Source organism: Anomaloglossus baeobatrachus, chromosome 1 (genome assembly GCF_048569485.1).
Source record: "Anomaloglossus baeobatrachus isolate aAnoBae1 chromosome 1, aAnoBae1.hap1, whole genome shotgun sequence".
Classification (NCBI taxonomy): Eukaryota; Metazoa; Chordata; class Amphibia; order Anura; family Aromobatidae; genus Anomaloglossus; species Anomaloglossus baeobatrachus.
This window is the reverse complement of record NC_134353.1, coordinates 395,253,778-395,275,704: the sequence shown is the minus strand read 5'-3', so window position 1 is coordinate 395,275,704 and position 21,927 is coordinate 395,253,778. Positions and strand designations below refer to the sequence as shown.

The 21,927-nt window shown below is 44.6% G+C and overlaps 1 protein-coding gene across 2 annotated transcripts in view; it reads right to left on the bottom strand.

Moving 5' to 3' along the window:
* Positions 1-16,715: 16,715 nt before the first annotated feature.
* Positions 16,716-21,927, bottom strand: part of TJP3 (tight junction protein 3) — a 78,385-nt gene continuing 73,173 nt past the window's right edge. For both annotated transcript variants that reach the window (XM_075352574.1, XM_075352575.1), the window contains exon 21: positions 16,716-18,618. In XM_075352574.1, the coding sequence (XP_075208689.1) occupies positions 18,513-18,618 (106 nt within the window). In that variant the 3' untranslated portion in view covers positions 16,716-18,512. The remainder of the gene's footprint in view (positions 18,619-21,927) is intronic.

Sequence of the window (21,927 nt, the reverse complement as noted above, 5' to 3'; positions counted from 1 at the left end):
TTCCTGGTCTGTCTCTTTCCCGGTCTGTCTCTTTCCCGGGCTGTCTCTTTCCTGGTCTGTCTCTTTCCAGGTCTGTCTCTTTCCAGGTTTGTCTCTTTGGGCATCTGTCTCTTTGCCCGGCTGCCTCTTTTCAGGGCTGTCTCTTTCCCGGGCTCTCTCTTTGCTCGGCTGTCTGTTTCGAGGTCTGTCTCTTTCCCAGGCTCTCTCTTTGCCCGGCTGTCTGTTTCGAGGTCTGTCTCTTTCCCGGGCTGTCTCTTTCCAGGTCTGTCTCTTTCCCGGTCTGTCTCTTTCCAGGTCTGTCTCTTTGGGCATCTGTCTCTTTGCTCAGCTGCCTCTTTTCAGGCCTGTCTCTTTCCCGGTCTGTCTCTTTCCTGGTCTGTCTATTTCCAGGTCTGTCTCTTTGGGCATCTGTCTCTTTGCCCGGCTGCCTCTTTTCAGGGCTGTCTCTTTCCAGGTCTGTCTCTTTCCAGGTCTGTCTCTTTGGGCATCTGACTCTTTGCCCAGGCTACCTCTTTTCAGGGCTGTCTCTTTCCCGGGCTGTCTATTTCCCGGGCTGTCTCTTTTCAGGGCTATCTCTTTCCCGCTCTGTCTCTTTCCAGGTCTGTCTCTTTCCAGGTCTGTCTCTTTGGGCATCTGTCTCTTTGCCCGGCTGCCTCTTTTCAGGGCTGTCTCTATCCCGGTCTGTCTCTTTTCAGGGCCGTCTCTTTCCCGGTCTGTCTCTTTCCCGGTCTGTCTCTTTCCCGGTCTGTCTCTTTCCCGGTCTGTCTCTTTCCCGGGCTGTCTCTTTCCAGGTCTGTCTCTTTGCAGGTCTGTCTCTTTCCAGGTCTGTCTCTTTGGGCATCTGTCTCTTTGCCCGGCTGCCTCTTTTCAGGGCTGTCTCTTTCCAGGTCTGTCTCTTTGGGCATCTGGCTCTTTGCCCAGGCTGCCTCTTTTCAGGGCTGTTTCTTTCCCGGGCTCTCTCTTTGCCCGGCTGTCTGTTTCTAGGTCTGTCTCTTTCCCGGGCTGTCTCTTTCCCGGTCTGTCTCTTTGCCCATCTGTCTCTTTGCCCGGCTGCCTCTTTTCAGGGCTGTCTCTTTCCAGGTCTGTCTCTTTCCAGGTCTGTCTTTTTGGGCATCTGACTCTTTGCCCAGGCTGCCTCTTTTCAGGGCTGTCTCTTTCCCGGGCTCTCTCTTTGCCCGGTTGTCTGTTTCTAGGTCTGTCTCTTTCCCGGGCTGTCTCTTTCCTGGTCTGTCTCTTTGCCCATCTGTCTCTTTGCCCGGCTGCCTCTTTTCAGGGCTGTCTCTTTCTAGGTATGTCTCTTTCCCGGGCTGTCTCTTTGCTCGGCTGTCTATTTCCCGGGCTGTCTCTTTCCAGGGCTATCTCTTTCCCACTCTGTCTCTTTCCCACTCTGTCTCTTTCCAGGTCTGTCTCTTTCCAGGTCTGTCTCTTTCCCGGTCTGTCTCTTTGGGCATCTGTCTCTTTGCCCTGCTGCCTCTTTTCAGGGCTGTCTCTTTCCAGGTCTGTCTCTTTGCCCATCTGTCTCTTTGGGCATCTGTCTCTTTGCCCGGCTGCCTCTTTTCAGGGCTGTCTCTATCCCGGTCTGTCTCTTTTCAGGGCTGTCTCTTTCCAGGTCTGTCTCTTTCCAGGTCTGTCTCTTTGGGCATCTGACTCTTTGCCCAGGCTACCTCTTTTCAGGGCTGTCTCTTTCCCGGGCTGTCTATTTCCCGGGCTGTCTCTTTTCAGGGCTATCTCTTTCCCGCTCTGTCTCTTTCCAGGTCTGTCTCTTTCCAGGTCTGTCTCTTTGGGCATCTGTCTCTTTGCCCGGCTGCCTCTTTTCAGGGCTGTCTCTATCCCGGTCTGTCTCTTTTCAGGGCCGTCTCTTTCCCGGTCTGTCTCTTTCCCGGTCTGTCTCTTTCCCGGTCTGTCTCTTTCCCAGTCTGTCTCTTTCCCGGGCTGTCTCTTTCCAGGTCTGTCTCTTTGCAGGTCTGTCTCTTTCCAGGTCTGTCTCTTTGGGCATCTGTCTCTTTGCCCGGCTGCCTCTTTTCAGGGCTGTCTCTTTCCAGGTCTGTCTCTTTGGGCATCTGGCTCTTTGCCCAGGCTGCCTCTTTTCAGGGCTGTTTCTTTCCCGGGCTCTCTCTTTGCCCGGCTGTCTGTTTCTAGGTCTGTCTCTTTCCCGGGCTGTCTCTTTCCCGGTCTGTCTCTTTGCCCATCTGTCTCTTTGCCCGGCTGCCTCTTTTCAGGGCTGTCTCTTTCCAGGTCTGTCTCTTTCCAGGTCTGTCTTTTTGGGCATCTGACTCTTTGCCCAGGCTGCCTCTTTCCCGGGCTCTCTCTTTGCCCGGCTGTCTGTTTCTAGGTCTGTCTCTTTCCCGGGCTGTCTCTTTCCCGGTCTGTCTCTTTGCCCGGCTGCCTCTTTTCAGGGCTGTCTCTTTCTAGGTATGTCACTTTCCCGGGCTGTCTCTTTGCTCAGCTGTCTATTTCCCGGGCTGTCTCTTTCCAGGGCTATCTCTTTCCCACTCTGTCTCTTTCCCACTCTGTCTCTTTCCAGGTCTGTCTCTTTCCAGGTCTGTCTCTTTCCCGGTCTGTCTCTTTCCCGGTCTGTCTCTTTGGGCATCTGTCTCTTTGCCCTGCTGCCTCTTTTCAGGGCTGTCTCTTTCCAGGTCTGTCTCTTTGCCCATCTGTCTCTTTGGGCATCTGTCTCTTTGCCCGGCTGCTTCTTTTCAGGGCTGTCTCTATCCCGGTCTGTCTCTTTTCAGGGCTGTCTCTTTCCCGGTCTGTCTCTTTCCCGGTCTGTCTCTTTCCCGGTCTGTCTCTTTCCCGGGCTGTCTCTTTCCAGGTCTGTCTCTTTCCCGGTCTGTCTCTTTCCAGGTCTGTCTCTTTGGGCATCTGTCTCTTTGCCCGGCTGCCTCTTTTCAGGGCTGTCTCTTTCCAGGTCTGTCTCTTTGGGCATCTGACTCTTTGCCCAGGCTGCCTCTTTTCAGGGCTGTCTCTTTCCCGGGCTCTCTCTTTTCCCGGCTGTCTGTTTCTAGGTCTGTCTCTTTCCCGGTCTGTCTCTTTGCCCATCTGTCTCTTTGCCTGGCTGCCTCTTTTCAGGTCTGTCTCTTTCCAGGTCTGTCTCTTTGGGCATCTGACTCTTTGCCCAGGCTGCCTCTTTTCAGGGCTGTCTCTTTCCCGGGCTCTCTCTTTGCCCGGCTGTCTGTTTCTAGGTCTGTCTCTTTCCCGATCTGTCTCTTTGCCCATCTGTCTCTTTGCCCGGCTGCCTCTTTTCAGGGCTGTCTCTTTCCAGGTATGTCTCTTTCCCGGGCTGTCTCTTTGGTCGGCTGTCTGTTTCTAGGTCTGTCTCTTTCCCGGTCTATCTCTTTCCCACTCTGTCTCTTTCCCGCTCTGTCTCTTTCCAGGTCTGTCTCTTTGGGCATCTGACTCTTTGCCCAGGCTGCCTCTTTTCAGGGCTGTCTCTTTCCCGGGCTCTCTCTTTTCCCGGCTGTCTGTTTCTAGGTCTGTCTCTTTCCCGGGCTGTCTCTTTCCCGGTCTGTCTCTTTGCCCATCTGTCTCTTTGCCCGGTTGCCTCTTTTCAGGGCTGTCTCTTTCCAGGTCTGTTACTTTCCAGGTATGTCTCTTTGGGCATCTGACTCTTTGCCCAGGCTGCCTCTTTTCAGGGCTGTCTCTTTCCCGGGCTCTCTCTTTGCCCGGCTGTCTCTTTGCCCGGCTGCCTCTTTTCAGGGCTGTCTCTTTCCAGGTATGTCTCTTTCCCGGGCTGTCTCTTTGCTCGGCTGTCTGTTTCTAGGTCTGTCTCTTTCCCGGTTTATTTCTTTCCCGCTCTGTCTCTTTCCCGCTCTGTCTCTTTCCAGGTTTGTCTCTTTGGGCATCTGTCTCTTTGCCCTGCTGCCTCTTTTCAGGGCTGTCTCTTTCCAGGTCTGTCTCTTTGCCCATCTGTCTCTTTGCCCATCTGTCTCTTTGGGCATCTGTCTCTTTGCCCGGCTGCCTCTTTTCAGGGCTGTCTCTTTCCCGGTCTGTCTCTTTTCAGGGCTGTCTCTTTCCAGGGCTGTCTTTTTGCCCATCTGTCTCTTTGGGCATCTGTCTCTTTGCCCGGCTGCCTCTTTTCAGGGTTGTCTCATTCCAGGGCTGTTTCTTTGCCAGTCTGTCTCTTTTCCAGTCTGTCTGTCTTTTTCTGTCTCTCTCTATCCATCTATCCTATCTTATACTAACAGTTTATTTTGTTCCTATAGCAACCACTGAGAGTTGCTATTTATAGCCTGTAGCTCCCAGCTCCATTCAGTTTAATGGATGCAGGATTTTTGTAGAGTAACTGGAAAGCACGGGGTTAAATTTTCCCGCCCAAACATAGTCTATGACGTTCCCTGAGTCACATGGACTGTCTGTGCAAAATTTCGGGATTGTAAATTCGACGGTGCAGATTCCTTTAGCGGACACACACACACACACTGAGCTTTATATATTAGATTTATCCTTAATATTTTTCTTCTCTTTTCTCCCCTTTTTTATTATTATTATTTTTTATTATTATTTATTTATAGAGCACCATTGATTCCATGGTGCTGTACATGAGAAGGGGGTTACATGCAGAACACTTATACAAGTTACAATAGACAGACTAGTACAGAGTGAAGAGGGCCCTGCCCTTGTGGGCTTACATTCTAAAGGATTTTGGGGAGGAGACAGTAGGTGGGGTGGGGTGGTCGGGCGGCAGCTCCGTACGGTGGTGAAGCAGTGAGGTCATTGTAGATTATAGGCATTTCTGAACAGATGAGTCTTTAGGTTCTGTTTGTATTTTGCAAGTGTAGTAGATAATCTGACGTGTTGAGGTAGCGAGTTCCAGGAGACTGGGGATGTTCGGGAGAAGTCTTGGAGGCGGATGCATGAGGAGCGAATGAGAGAGGAGGAGAGAAGGAGATCTTGGGAGGACCGGAGATTACGTTTTGGAGTGTAGCGAGAGATTAGTTCAGAGATATATGGAGGAGACAATTTGGACATTACTCTCTTTCTGGACCTGAGAATCTCCCTCCACCCACCTCAGGACTGTTCCACCTCAAGCACTCTCTACTACCTCCCAGGACCATCACATCCTCCTCCCACACACGCACTGCTCCTACATTCCATCTACATAGTTTCCATCAGGCTCTCACTTTCATTCTCTACACTATTTCCGTAGACTTACGCCGTTTGCGTATATTCTGGTGTATCTCCGCGCATGATCACTCTCTACCTTCCCTATCTACTCCTATCTGCGCTTCTGCGCACTCCCAGACAGTCACCCGGAAACACTACCTCCTCCTGACATCTATAAGAGTTTCTGGCGCAATTTCATTCATCACTTTGGCACCAGACATTCCATTTGCACCCAGCCTGCTGTTGTTCCAGGTAACTTTCTGTCTCACCGCGCTCTCCCCCCTCCCCCTTGTGTGGACTGTGTGTTTAAGCTTTACAAATATACCATTATCTTTCAGGCACTATCACCCATTCACCCTGGTCTCCTATGACTTGCCTCCTCCCATCCTCTGGTATGTTTCTACCTCTTCATACTGTGGATTGTATAGTTTATTTTGCGATATACTCATGTCATCTTCATCTTCCCTAGGTATCTGCTATCCTAAAGCCCATATTCTGCCAAGCACCTATATTTGAGTTTATCTACCTCTTGGTATGTGTGCCTCACGTTCCATTACCCGTATATAACTAATTTGTATGCAACTAGCCTTGTCCTCATTGAGATACATGACTCATGCTCTGTATATTACTATTTTGTGCTTATATACCTACGGTAGTTCCTTATCTTCCATTTACCAATAAGACTGTCTGCTAGTCATCCATATGAAATATATTCTGTCATAATTTAATTCCTTATGGATTCTTGTACGACACATCGTTAAGTGTGATATTCCATATGTTCATGGTTTTGGTGCACTATGTAACCCGTGCACATATCTGTATATACTTTGTTTTCTTTTATTTTTTATATTTTCCTTTGACTGATATTGTCTTTATATTTATTTTTTGTTATTAGATAAATTGAAAAAGGCTCAAATGTGAGTCGAAACATTGGCATTTTGGTTGACTCCTTTTGCAGAATATGAAAATAAAATATTCTTCAATATCATATTGAAATATTTTTTTCTACGCGTGCCAGAAATATCACTATTTTGTTTTTCATACCTGTCCTCACTAATAAACCAATCCATACACTTTATATAGCATTGCCGTGATAGTTATTTAATACTTTCTACTATCTAAAACTGTCTTTGGGGCTATTATGCTGCATGTATATTTATCCTCCTCTATGTCTGGTATACTATATTGTAGTGTATATATGGTTCAATATTTTATAGCTATTGAACTTATATTCCTTTCTTATATGCCATTTTTCACATCTTTTATAGCATATAAAGCAATTATGCGGCATATGTGGACACAGGGATAAGTCCCCCTTATGGGATAAATATATGCGGTAGTTTGCACCAATTAGCTATCATAAGCATTTATGGTTTAAGGGACTATAGTCTCCGTTAAAGAGAAATATATCTGGTGGTTTGCATTAATGGGGGTATTATCTCCATTAAAATGCGGTTATAGAATAATTAATGCGTTATGCAACTTTTTCCTCCTTTGTCATATATATGGGGGATCCTGTCAGGCAATGTGTTAAGTGACATATTTTTCCTTACATCTAAAGCATATTATAATAGGACCATTTTACTCGACGTTTCTCTATTGTTGAAGCGCATTCTTGCGTTCTAAGGGAAGGAAACTGGCTTCCCCTTTTGCAAAGTGGAGCACATTTGGGTTCCAAACACAGACTTTGTCCTGCTTCCTGGATGATGACGCGCTTGGTGCGCATGTGCATTGGTTCAGTGCATTTGCACTGGGTCATATCCAGTCATGTGTGTGTGCCAAGGGGAGGAAGTACTGTCCCCCCTTTGCACGGTGGAGCGCTTTGTGTTCCAGGCACTATTTTTCCGTCCTGCCTCTTAGACTATGACGTGTTTGGCACACATGCGCACTGGATGCAGCGAGTCAGCGCTAGGTCATATTTGGACCTGCGGCGTCCTTGGAGCACCTTTATACAGCACTGGGTAAGGCTGCATGTGTAAAGAGGAAAGTGACAACTTTTGGCTTTGGGTTACAGCAGTAAGATCCTGCCTCTTTAAATGGGAGTAGCATCACAAGTGGCACTTGACCAACTCTCCATGTGACTGGTGGGTGGCATGAACCTCTGAGACATCCTGTCATCATATTATGGGTAGACAGTCTCCACCTGGTGACTGTTTAATGGGCCATTGACATTGCCCTTTAAAATTTAGGAGCATTTTCTAAGGTATGTTTATTCCCATGCCAGTAGAGTATATGGTTTGCTTAATGAAGTAATTTGGACAGGTATATACTAGCAGCCAAATTCTAATGGCTGTGTATTTGTGTCTTTATATTTAGATGGCCTTAATGCTTATGGACCTGCCATTAGTCTATTGAATTTCCCTGATGAACCCTGCGAAAGGAAGAGGGGGAAACGCATCTGGGCCATTGACATTTCCTTTTTGAATGTAGGCGCATTTTCTAAGATGGCCTTAATGCTTATGGACATACCATTAATCTATTGAATTTCCCCTGATGAACCCCACAAAAGGAAGGGGGAAAACATGTCAGGATCTTTGTTTTGATGATCCCAGCAGATAACTAAGAGCAAGGTCTCACTTATTTATATCTAGGCCTACACCATATTGTTGTTTATGTATAGTTTCCTTCCTCCCTCATTTAATTTGTTTATTTGGTGGGAATTCAAAGTGGGTGACAGAGCCCTGACTGTTACCTGGTATGGTTTTCCTGCTAAGCAGTGAGTTGAACGTTGTATGCGTACTCATTGGTCTTGTTTTAGTGGATGTCAATGTATTTGATTACCTAGGATTGAATACATTGGGGAAAATCCTTAACTTTGGTCTTAATCAGTGTCATTGATGTTCTGTACGGACCGTACTCATGTGGTGTGTATATAGGGTGAACAGAGGTTACTAGTACTTGAAGTAACATATAGTAAGGGTGAATTTAGTTGCTTATCACTCACGTGACACTTCTTCCTGGTAGGACAACCCGTTTGTGTTGTGGTTTTGTGGACTGAGATAGAAATGTGTATTCTGTGGATGTGTATAGTCGCTGGTCCAGGAGAGGAAGTGTATTACAGCACAGACTGGACATCCAGATTGAAGTGTTGGTTTTAGGTTGTGTACCCTGTAAGGATGGGGTCTAATCAATCTACACCTGTCAAGTTAACAGCAGATGAATTAGTAAGCGAGCGAGAAGGTAAAAAGTATATTAAAAATATGAAGTCGCTCCTCAAGGTGGCAGGGATTACTGCCAAGAAAGGGAGATTAGAGGAGCAAGAATGGAAAGAGGTCTTGTTAAATAAGCGAGGGATTTTGAAAGATAAAGATCTCCTTATGGATGTTGAGACATAGTATAGAACGTCTAAAGAGGTTAAAAAAAATTGGCATGGGAAGAGGAATGTGATGGAGATGGCAGATATTTCTATATTGCACCAGCTCAGAAAATGGCACCTCAGGAAGTGGCCAAGCCCATTAGGAAGCAACGCCCCCCCCCCCCCTCCTTATCAGTCGTTCCCCACAGGGTTGTCTAACGCCCTCCCAAGCCTCCCCAGACGCCATTTCAGGTCGGGCCGCACCTAGTTCCCTTTTCCAGCCATTTTAAGTCCCAAGGCCACTGGCCTATTTGTGGCTGGAGCAACCAAAGCCACCACCAAAATTGTCCTGCAGTTGCAGTCCTTGTGAATTCCCTTCCTGATCCTGATTTGCATCCCATGTTTTCTTTATAGGAAGATGTGCCAAATCCAGAAAACCCACTCTGCCACATATGCTGATTTGTATGGGCTCACCCAAATTAAAGCTGGGTATTCTTCCTGGCCAGTAATGGAACCAGGTTTACAGTGTTACAGTAAGGGAGGGTGGTGAGTGTACTTTATTATCACCCAAGTGACACTGGTGCTCTAGGTTTTCCTGGAAGACGTTTGTATGTATAATGCACACAGTTTCTGGTGTGGAACACCGTAGCAAAAAAAAAGAGAAGTGTTAGTTTCTATTTCATGGGGGCTCGTCCTGTGAATGAAGTTCTGTGAAGTTTAATTGTAAGTGACACACGTATGTTAAAAAGGGAAATGGAAAATTCTCCCAAGGGGGAGATTAGATGAGAATTGATTGAAGGAACAGGATGTTATATTGAATGTCAATATAGTAAAAGTATTGAGATGATTTGAAGAGATGTAATTCTGAATCTAGCAACTACACTGTGTATTTTACTGGTCTGTGAAAATGGCTTGTCCAAGCCCATTATTAGAAACATAAGCTGATATATAGGGTGGACTTGTGTACTGTCTGTGGAGCACTGTGTCCACGTAAGCCCACCCCATTATTTCCTGTCCTGAATGTAGATTTCTTTCTGTCACTCTGTGTTTTGCCCAGCTCTGGGTGGGGTATGGTATGGGGATATTATGTCAGGGGCTGACAGGAGATAGGGATACGCTGGTGCTCTAGGTTTTCCTGGAAGACGTTTGTATGTATAATGCACACAGTTTCTGGTGTGGAACACCGTAGCAAAAAAAAAGAGAAGTGTTAGTTTCTATTTCATGGGGGCTCGTCCTGTGAATGAAGTTCTGTGAAGTTTAATTGTAAGTGACACACGTATGTTAAAAAGGGAAATGGAAAATTCTCCCAAGGGGGAGATTAGATGAGAATTGATTGAAGGAACAGGATGTTATATTGAATGTCAATATAGTAAAAGTATTGAGATGATTTGAAGAGATGTAATTCTGAATCTAGCAACTACACTGTGTATTTTACTGGTCTGTGAAAATGGCTTGTCCAAGCCCATTATTAGAAACATAAGCTGATATATAGGGTGGACTTGTGTACTGTCTGTGGAGCACTGTGTCCACGTAAGCCCACCCCATTATTTCCTGTCCTGAATGTAGATTTCTTTCTGTCACTCTGTGTTTTGCCCAGCTCTGGGTGGGGTATGGTATGGGGATATTATGTCAGGGGCTGACAGGAGATAGGGATACGCTGGAGACTCGGCCCTGACCACCATCAGGTCTACCGTCGAGATGAGGGCGAGTACAGGGTCCCTAGTTTCAGGGTCAGCCCAGAGGTCCCTATATAATCCCTATTCCCAGTGACAGATTGAATACCTCCTGAATGTAGATGGCACAACCCATGTCACTCCCTCCCTCCCAGGCCTCTTCAGACGCCATTTTTGGCCAACACCTTCTTCCTCTTTTATCGGTTGTTTCTTATCGGTAATTATCTTTAGCGGCCGTTTTAACTCAGACACTACATAGTTCCTCTTTTGACACCATTTTTAGCCACTGCTCTGTTTATTGCTGATGCAGCAGAGGCTGCAAAGGAGAGAGCTGGGGACCTGAAATACACACTATGTTTTTGGTCATATATGCAGTTGTGCCCCATTGTGTTCCCACTAATGAAGCAGAGGACATTGCTGATAGTCCTGTGGAAACCTTTTTCTTTCACTTTTGCATATTTGTTTTTGATGTACCTAGTATACAATTAATTTGACCATATCAAGAGACTGCTCACTATTAGTACTGGTGGACAGTGAATATTTTTCTGCCTATGGCAGTTGATGCTTGGCCTAGTTTGAGATATTCTCACTTGTATGTTATCCTGCCTGGTATATTGCACAAGAGTTCCCTGATAGAGAGGGTGGAGGATCATGTGGTCCTAAGGGGACTTTGATCATCAGGAGTTGGCATATATTAGGATTTTTGTTGGCAGCACCCAGTAATCCTTTGTGTCTTAGTTTGCAGGGTCTGACAGGAGATAGGGATACGCTGGAGGCTCGGCCCTGACCACCATCAGGTCTACCGTCGGGATGAGGGAGAGTGCAGGGCCCCCAGTTACAGGGTCAGCACAGGAGAGGTAGAGTAGATACGCTCCACTGCTATTTCAAGTTGTGTATATGTAGTCAGGGGGTGCTGCTTGCTAGTTTCCAAACACTCTTGTGCCCTTTTCTTTTTCCCCGGGATTTTAGGGGATCTTAGTTTTTAGAATTTGAGTGTTCTCCTGACCCCAAGTTACACCCATTGCCCTTTCTTACAAACCTGGGTATAGTCCTTTGTATCAGGTCTCCGAGAGCCCACATGCAAACTACAGCTGGTAAAGACCAAGACACCCTCCTTCAAGTGGCAAGATGTCTGGAGATGAATCTAGCAGCTTACAAGATCACCCCACATACAGATATGCTGCATTCACAGTCACCTGAAGAGTATCGTCATCTCCAGCCCAGAAGTCATTCTACCTGTTTGCCATGGAAGAAGACAGCAGCCCTGTGAATACTACTCAGCCAGATTGAATACCTACCTAAAGCACCAGTTGAAGATCACTGCTCCCTGACAAAGTCACCATCTCCCGGTGTGCGGTCCTTAATCCTGCTAAACTTCTCCCTCTTCCAAGGGGGGGGGGGGGGGGGGGAGTGTCCCACCTCTGACACCTTGGTGGAAGAGGTAGTCGACTCTGGCATAGCTGAGGCAGGAAACTCTGGATTCGATGTGGATGGATCAAGATGTACATCAAGAAGACTGTTCCACACGGGTATGGTGGTGGTAGCAGAAGACGCTGTGCTGATAGAGCAGTCGCTACCCGCATGCCTGTGCAAAAGAAGCAGAGGTATGGGCTCTCACTGAAGCCTGCAAGATGGCAGCCAACATCTACTCTGTAAGGAAGACAAGAGACTTGATCACCGCCAATGGAACAGTACGCCGCCGTGAGACCATAGAAGAACTGATGGAAGCTTTGCTATTGCCACACAGAGTCGCGGTGAGCAGGGTTGAGGCCTACATTGGAGGAGTCAAGGGAAGCAGTAAGAAGTGCCCTCATTGACAGAACATCCAAAGAAGCCCCAAGACCACTTACCGAAGAAACAGTCAGTCAATCTGTGCTTTTTGAATGACACCAATGTGAAGAAGAAAGAAAAGATGGAAAGTCTTGAGAAAACATTGTCCTGACCCTACAAGAGCAAGTCTCAGAAGAAGAAGAGGACTGAGATAGGGTGCAGCTGTGGGCTCCCGGAGACCATAGAAAGTGGCTAGTGACCTGCTTTTACTGCCAGCTAAAGAGATTTGGCAGGCCTTAGACACAGAACTGACTCTACACATCCCATACCAGCCACAGAATAGAGAGAAGGTTCGGAGGATGGGGCAGTGTAGAAAGCAAGGGCATGAGAGTCTTCCCCTTGCATTGTTCAGTGTCAGACACACCCCAGTAGGGACCACTAGTTTGAGACCCTATGAAATCCTGTTTAGAAGCACCCCCAGATACTTCAACTAAGCTTGTTGTTTGTTTAACTAAACATTTGCCTAATATACGTTTTTGAATTTTCTCCCCCAGATCCAACCAGATCTAGATTTTTCTCTTTTCTTTTTCTCTTTTTTTCTCTTTCCTCTTTTCCTCTCTCTTTTTCTCAATCTTTCTCTCACTCTTTTTCTTTCGGACGAAGATCCATGCATTCCACAACAAAGAGATGTCGGACCTGAGACCAGGAGATGGCTGTCTTCCCTCTTCTACCCGATACTTTGTGCCAGGACGATGATGTCTAAGCATGTGGACCAGAAGACGACTGTGCATCCCACCTTTGATGATGTCCCACCATTACCGCCTGAGGAGCATGAGACTCTGAGTGAAACCAACCCTGATAAATATTAGCCAATTAGAGGACTACTGCCACGTTCCCCCTTCCTGAATAACGTGTACCAGCGGAACATAGCCATGAGGACATGAGAATACGGTCAGGATCTGGCTTCCTATGCATAGTCTGTTGGGTGGGGAGATACATCCACAAGGGATGGGTTATCTCATATATGAGTGAGGTAACCATCGGCATTAGGACAGATCAATAGACTCGGGAAAAGTAAGGAAAGACTTTTGGCTATCTCCAAAGGGGGGACTGTTATGGACAAGATTACGAACTATTATGAGTATATAAGAGTTATAGAGATATCGAAAAAGAACAGGATTTAAGATGGTGTTTGAACTGTACCACACATATCTCTTTGGCATAAGACTCAGTCAGAGTCTTGTGACAAGTGAATCATGCTGACATTGCTTAATATAAATGAGGAACCAAGCACATTACAGTATATTGTATATCACAGAATAAGCTGTTATATTTTATCCAATAGGAGACGTGTTACGTATTCTTGGCACCTAGCCAATAACTCTGTTTAAATGTTTGTCCAACTTCCGTATTAAAATCAGTCTTACTTTCTATTCATATCCGAGTACGTCTCTGGTGTGTGTGTGAAAGAGAGTGGTATGCATGCTACTACAATTGACTCATAATTTGGACTGCAGACAGTTTAAGGTAGATGCACGATTAGATTGCATCACAGTAAATTTATGGCCCGCATTAACAATATATCCCTTAAAGGATTGTATTCCTTAGTGGGTCTATTTAATGAATGAGTTGCAAATATTTACTAAAATTTGTGGAAGCTACAATTTGACTACCTCATATTTTGACTTCAGACGGTGTGGGCTCTTTAGTTTCACTTTCTGGTGATGGGTGCCATTTGTTGGCAGCAATAGTTTAAATAGGGATAGATTTGGGGCAGCTGACACGGAGCTGGGGGTACCCAAAAAAGTATGGTGCACCTGCGTTGGTAGGTAAGAGAAAGGTAGGGAGCAGCCAGTCCTTTTTTTCTACTCGTTATCAGCATGTTTGCATTTATATGTTGGTCTGCACAGATTGATACCCTGCTATCCATTCACTAGTTATTTGCCCTTTTTGTACTCCTCACATGACATTGGTCGGTGGTCGGTAATATGACTATGGTTAATATATAATACATTATTTTTTAACATTTTGACTTTTAATTGTGATCAATAAAGTATTTGTTTTAGAGACTGAATTTTCAGTCTATAGTATAAATTTTTCTATATTTTCATGTTTGTTTTTTTGTTGGAATTTTACTAGGATCTCTATCGCTCTAAAACACATCATACTAAAGAACAAACTCAGTCATAAACAAGATATCATTTCCCACACTTTCAGAGACTGACCGGAATTATTTAAAAGGCCAGATACAATTAGAATAAATACAAATAGCAATAGCTTCCATGGCTAATCACAGAGCTCAAGGACTGGATGGTCTTCCTATGGAGATCTATAAGTAATTTGGGAATATTTTACTACCACACTTTACCATCTCCAAAAAGCAATTAAAGATGTATCTTTGCCTCGGTCAATCCAAGAAGCAGTGATCGGAGCAATACCAAAGTCAGGAAAGAACCCTCTGACTCCAGACTCATTAAGACCCATATCACTGTTGGCATCAAGATGATGGCAAAAGTCCTCGCATCCAGGCTCAGTAAGGTGATAACAAGTATAATACATATAGACCAGGTAAGGATTTATGCCCGCCAGATCCACAGCAACTAACTTTCGAAGACTGCGTCTTAACCTTCAACTACCAGTGGATAACCCGGGCGATAGAGTCATCTGTTTATTAGACAAGCTAAAGTGTTTGATTCCATAGAGCAGGAGTATTTATGGGAGATAATGGGAAAATTTGGCCTAAGTGCAAACTTCATATCATGGGTTAAATTCCTATATGCGAACCTGATGGCCAGAATAAAAGAGTAAATAGCGGGACTATCAACATCTTTTGAGCTGAACAGGGGTAATCACTAGGGGTACCCTCTATCACCTTTGCTCTCCCACTGGTTATAGAACTCCCTGCTATGATCATCAGAACTCATACTGATATATAGGGGGGTTTCGGAGAGGAGAAAAATAAATAAAATTGCACTTTATGCTGATGACACCTTATTATTCGTAGCAGAAGCCTCTATGTCTCTAAAGGTAGCGATGGAAATTATTGGAGAATTTGAGCGGCACTCGGGTTTAGTGATCAACTGGAGCAGATCGTAACTGCTCCCAGTGGATAACAAAGATAAATGCATCAATTTATGCAATTTCCAGTCTGCAGGTAGTCTTGAAATTAAAATATCTTGGTATCAATATAAAATGGCACAAATAGGAGACTATGAAAAATTAAACCTTATTACAATACTTAAGAAATTTCAAAATAAGCTGGGAACATGGACAAAACTACAGCTGTCGGTGGTGGGCTGCACTATCTTAATCAATTATATGCATTACACAAATGACCCGTATGGATCACGCAAAGATCATTTTATAAAATTAATGGCGTGTTTAGGGGGAACCGTTTATAGGGGAAAAAAGCATCACAAATTAAATTAGAAACACTCCAGAGGGGTAAGGGGAGTTGGCAGCTCCAAAGCCATGGGCATATTTTGTCGCAGCCCAACTACATCATATTAGGGGATGGAATGATCCGGGAAGGGGTGAAATACAGTGATTACTACTACAATATATCAAATCAACTGACTTATATGAGGCACTGGAGGAGTGCAGGTTTATAACGGAAGGGGAACAAATGCCGGCTCTGTCCTTAATACATAAATTATGGTGGAAAATTAGAAGTCTACAGGACTTGCAAAGAGTATCCTAGTTTACTTCCGTTTGGGACACTCCGTGGCTGCTGAATTTTATATAAAATTACAAGGATTTAAAACATGGGAATGGAAAGGGGGGCACGGTTTCACTCATATTTTAGAAAATAACGAGTTGAAGGAATTCTCACAGCTACAGATGGAATTTGGGTTACCCCACCAAGAATTTTACAAATATCTCCAGCTATGGCATGCGTGGCAGGCAGAGGGAATAACATTAAAACAGGGGGATCTCTGAAAATAAGATTATGAGAATTGCTGATATAAAAGATTCAGGGGGTCTAATCTCTGCAATATACAGTGCAGTACTGGATTTGAGATTATTGCAATCGCTATTTAATTCTAAGGCAAAATGGGAGGGGGATATATGACCCATTTGAAGATATTCAATGTATCCCTGAGTGAGTCACACAGATAATCCCATATATATTTAATACATCAAAAATATAGAGCTCAGCAATTTTTATTAGACATAGGGGTTAGAGGTAGTCCAATGTACAACGGATGCAAATTACGCAGTGCACACCTCATTCATACCATGTGGTCATGCCCTAATCTTGAATTTTATTGGAAAGTAGTAACTGAAGATAATAGAGTTTACTCGGTAGAAGTGACGCTATCCCCCCTTAGCAGGGCTGTGGAGTCGGAGTCGGAGTCGTGGAGTCGGAGTCGGAGCTCATTTTGGTGGAGTCGGAGTCGGAGTCGGTATAAAATGCACCGACTCCGACTCCTAAAATATATAATAAATTGGGGACAGGAGTGCAATGCAGAATGTGCTGAATATTTTACTAAATAACAACATTTAGTATAATGCTTATATTTAAGTGAAAAATTTATTGTAGTACAATGTGAACATCAGACATTTAATTGTTTTTATGATACAATAATCAAGATATTTGGATAGAACATAAAATATTTATTGGAATACAACTTTAGAACACAAAAAAACTAATAAATTGTAAATATGTAATATATATAATATATATATATATATATACAGTGTATATACACACACACAAGATATATATGTAATCTACTGTATATTACATAGTGTATTACATATTTACAATTTATTACAGTTTTTTGTGTTCTAAAGTTGTATTCCAATAAATATATTTTATGTTCTATCCAAATATCTTGATTATTGTATCATAAAAATTATTAAATGTCTGATGTTCACATACACATATTCATGTACTACAATAAATTTTTCACCTAACTATAAGCAATATATGTAGGAGTCGGAGTCGGAGCCGGAGTCGGAGTCGGAGTCGGTGCAAGAGAATTTGAGGAGTCGGAGTCGGAGTCGGAGTCGAAGGTTTGGCTTACCGACTCCACAGCCCTGCCCCTTAGTATGCGTTTTAGAATATATTGAAGATCTAAGTAATGGTCTCCTCCTCTACATGAAGGATGCAGGCTGAAGACCTTCAGAACCTCTCCTTTGTTGAAGTTGTTCGCTCTCATATGGCAACCAAAATCGGAGCAGACAATGTAATAATAGTAAACTACTCCACAGAAGTCCATTCCCTTGGCCAGGTTCTTGGGGACAATTTTTTTACTCATGATTGTGATCCGGCCTGCAGCTCCAGAAACCAAACCTTCCTTCTAAACCACCAGACACAACCAACTCCACCAGTCAGGCCAGATCACAGGCTGTAAAAGTTGTTATTTTTGAAAATCTCAATAAGATATTTCATTAAAAAAAAATAAAATAAAATAAATAAAGAAATAAATCAGTTCTTAGTACAATGCCAGGAATAACTCATTTTCCCTTGATGCTGTGTATCATGTAAAAAGGACATAAGCAAAGCAGAGCAGGATGGGAATGCCCTGGAGGAGCCTTGAGCTATAGATTGCTTTTTAGAATGATTGGCTTGCGGCACGAAAGTGAGTTTTTCTCAGTTTTCGGTACAGACTTAACTAATTAGGGTTTTTTTTGTCAAATCATTATTGTATTCTCTTATAAAATAAATATTCAAAAGGTTAGTGAATAGGTTCTCTTTAAAATCTCAATCAGACATCCATGTCCGGACTAGAAAAATTGCCGGCACTTCCTAATCTCATAGATTGAACTGGTGCATACTGAACATGACATACAATATCCAAAATAGCAGTTGCACTCAAGTAAAGGGAAGGAGAAAAAACAAGAATGTAAATGGTGGACATTGGAATACGAATATTCATTACTGCCAACAAAACATGATTTTTTTATTTTTTTTTTAAATATGAGTTACTTAACAAAAAAGTGGCCAAATTGCCCAGATACCACGTCAAAGTGTAACTCTCATCTGGGTCCTACTCCAATTTCTATGCCGCTCTTGTCCAAACTGACCTTTTATATGGGCTAGAATAGAACCTGCAAAAAGAAAATTAAAGCGCCTGAAATAATTGGGAGGTGTGCTCAGACAAAGGACACGACTCCATAATACAAGCTAGAAAAATTGCCGACACTTCCTAATCTCATAGTCTGAACTGGTGCATACTGAACATGACATGCAATATCCAAAATAGCATTTACACTCAAGGGAAGGAAAATAAAACAAGAAAGTTGTTTATTCTCCTTCCCTTTACTTGAGTGCAACTGCTATTTTAAATCAGTGCCCAGACTGTGATGCACGGTCTGAGTCAAAACTTGAATGCATCATAGGATTGTATGAGGATGTTAAAGTCAGGAGACCTGCAGCCAGCCCATGCATTAGGGTTTGTACTCTGACCGCAATACAGGACATATTTCAAGGAATTTAGGGATGGACACATTTGTATCTCTAATGAAACCAATAAATGGACATTTATATGAAAAAAAAAAAAGAAAAAAAGGATTTATTATACATACTGTAAAAACAAAATGGGTTATGCAAATGTTTTGTTCAAAGCGGCATCTGCATAATATAAAATACAGAAAAGCTGGTGTAAATCTTCATATCCAGTGTTTTCGATAATTGTGCCATATAGAGAAATATCATCTCGGAGTTATAGGTCAGTGGCGGGCCCCCCCCAGCTGTAATCTTCATCCTCAGAGCTGGAACTTCTTGCACGATTAAATTTTCTACGGAGTGCATCATGCTCATATTCCCTGCTGAGGTGTAACAGAAAAATCAGTTAGATTGCGGTATAGTAAAAGAAATATTTTTTTGTTTTATTTTTCATGTGTATCCATCAAGTATTTAATCCAGAGATTACTTTCATGAACATCCCCTATTCCTGCATTACAAATAACTAGGGGACAGATTCAGTATTTGAGGTTTTTTTTTATACACATGGTTCCTCAGCGATCTGTATTGCCGACGAACGTCTGATGAAAACACTGACACGTTTATTAATTTGGATTGCATATACTGTACAAATAAATTGATTATCCTATTTTTAGTGCCAACTTTCTATTTAGTATACAATGGGATAGGACCCGACTTGAGCACCTCTACCAGGAGTAACATATTTCATCAATGTATGTGTAATATAAAACCTTATTTAATCTGACTTACCTAGTCTTGGAGTGTAAATTCACATGTAGCTTTAGAAGATTAAAAAAGGTTTAAGGCTATGTGCGCACGTTGCGTAATTGCATGCAGTTACGCTACAATCTGCACCGCAGCGTAACTGCATGCGTCCTGCATTCCCTGCATAATCTATGGAGATTGTGCAGGAGACGTGTGCACGTGGCATATTAGAGCGCTCGTGCGCTCTTCATGCAGTCCCTGCTCTGTCTATGGGAGGGGCTACATGCAAAGCGCATGAAATCGGCTTTTGTTTCTCCAGCGATTTGAAGCGCATGTGTGCTGTTCAAATCGCTGCAGAAATTTCTGCAGGGCCAATAAGCAACGTGTGCACATAGCATAAAAGAGGCCAAAACTGACCCACTGTGCAGCATTGCAGATTTGATTTTCAATTCTTCTGGAAAGCCATTTTTTTTTTTTTTTTTTACTAAGAATGAAATATTATTGCAATTACACATTTGTATACACATTGTTTTTATATTGTTTAAATACAGACAAAAAAAAAAAAAAGTCAAAATTGTTATGAATTTCATGCAACCCCCAAAATGGTACATGCAAAACTAGTGGCACCTTTCCAAAATTGAGGGTAAAAAACTTTGTTTCAAACATGTGATGCTCTTTTAAACTCACCTGTGGCAAGTAACAGATGTGGGCAATATGAAAATTACACCTCAAACCATCTAAAAAAGAGAATTTTGTTTACTTACCGTAAATTCTTTTTCTTATAGTTCCGTCTTGGGAGACCCAAACCTTGGGTGTATAGCTTCTGCCTCCGGAGGACACACAAAGTACTACACCTAAAAGGTGTAGCTCCTCCCTCTGAGCCTATACACCCCCTGGCCAACAAGTCATAACCAGTTTAGTGCAAAAGCTGAAGGAGAATAGCCACCCAAAAGTAGAACAGAGCAAGAGCCGGAATAACCGGAGACTCTGTTCACGACAACAGCATGTGAAAACACACGGAGCAAGGAAATTGCCAACAGGCAACAGGGAGGGTGCTGGGTCTCCCAAGACGGAACTATAAGAAAAAGAATTTACGGTAAGTAAACAAAATTCTCTTTTTCTTTATCGTTCCTTTGGGAGACCCAAACCTTGGGACGTTCCAAAGCAGTCCCTGGGTGGGAAATAAACATAAAACTAAGAAGTAGGCAGGACCTAACTTCACAAATGGGCGACCGCCGCCTGAAGGATGCGTCTGCCCAAGCTCGCATCTGCCGAAGCATGAGCATGCACTTGATAGTGCTTCGAGAAGGTATGCAGGCTAGCCCAAGTGGCAGCCTGACAGACTTGCTGAGCCGTAGCCTGGTGCCGAAGAGTCCAAGAGGCACCGACAGCCCTGGTCGAGTGCGCTTTGATCCCCGGCGGGGGGAGGAGCCTGCGAAATTTGGTAGGCGTCCGAAATGGCCGACCAAATCCAACGGGCTAAGGTCGGCTTAGAAGCAGGGAGGCCCTTGCGCCGACCTGTGGTTAGCACAAAAAGAGGTACACCGCCTAAGCGCAGCGGTGCGAGACACATAGATCTGGAGAGCATGCACCAGATCTAGCGTATGTAGAGCTTTTTCAAAGCGATGAACAGGGGCCGGACAGAAGGAAGGTAAGGTAATGTCCTGGTTAAGGTGGAAGGGGGAGACCACCTTAGGAAGAAAGTCCGGAGTCGGACGGAGAACCACCTTGTCTTGATGAAAGACCAAAAAAGGTGACTCCGAGGAGAGCGCCGCCAAATCAGAAACTCTCCTGAGAGAAGTTATAGCAACCAGAAAGGCCACTTTCTGTGAGAGACGGTACAAAGAAACCTCCCGAAGGGGCTCAAAGGGGGGTTTCTGCAAGACCGTGAGAACCAAGTTAAGGTCCCAGGGATCCAAGGGCCGCCGGTAAGGCGGGATGATGTGAGACGCGCCCTGCATGAAGGTGCGGACCTGAGCCAGCCGAGCGAGACGCCGCTGGAACAGGACTGACATGGCCGAGACCTGTCCCTTGAGAGAGTTGAGGGACAGTCCTAGCTGCAGACCGGACTGTAGAAAAGACAGAAGGGTCGGCAAGGAGAATGGCCAAGGAGGATGGCCGGTAGAACGACACCAGGACAGGAAAATTTTCCAAGTCCTGTGATAGATCTTAGCGGACGAAGACTTACGGGCCCGAGTCATAGTGGAGATGACTTCAGGAGGAATACCAGAAGCCGTCAAAATCCAGGACTCAAGAGCCACGCCGTCAATTTGAGGGCCGCAGAATTCGGGCAGAAGAACGGACCTTGCGAGAGTAGGTCTGGACGGTCCGGGAGAGGCCACGGCATCTCTACGGATAGTTGGAGCAGATCCGGATACCAAGCTTGCCAGGGCCAGTCCGGTGCAATGAGGATGACTCGACGACCCTCCATCCTGATCTTGCGCAGGACTCTGGGCAAGAGGGCTAGAGGGGGAAACACGTAGGACAGACGAAACTGGGACCAGTCCTGAACCAGAGCGTCCGCGGCAAATGCCTGAGGATCGTGGGAGCGAGCCACGTAGACAGGAACTTTGTTGTTGTGACGGGATGCCATTAGGTCCACGTCCGGAGTGCCCCATTTGCGGCAGATTGACTGAAACACTGCCGGGTGCAGGGACCACTCGCCACCGTCCACGCTTTGACGGCTGAGATAATCTGCCTCCCAGTTTTCCACGCCTGGGATGTGGACTGCGGATATGGTGGACTTGGAGTCCTCCGCCCATTGGAGGATGCGTTGTACCTCCATCATTGCCAGGCGGCTGCGTGTCCCGCCTTGGTGATTGATGTAGGCAACCGCTGTCGCGTTGTCTGACTGGACTCGAATGTGCCTGCCCGCCAGCAGATGGTGAAATGCTAGGAGAGCCAGAAGTACGGCTCTGATTTCCAGCACATTGATTGAAAGGGTTAAC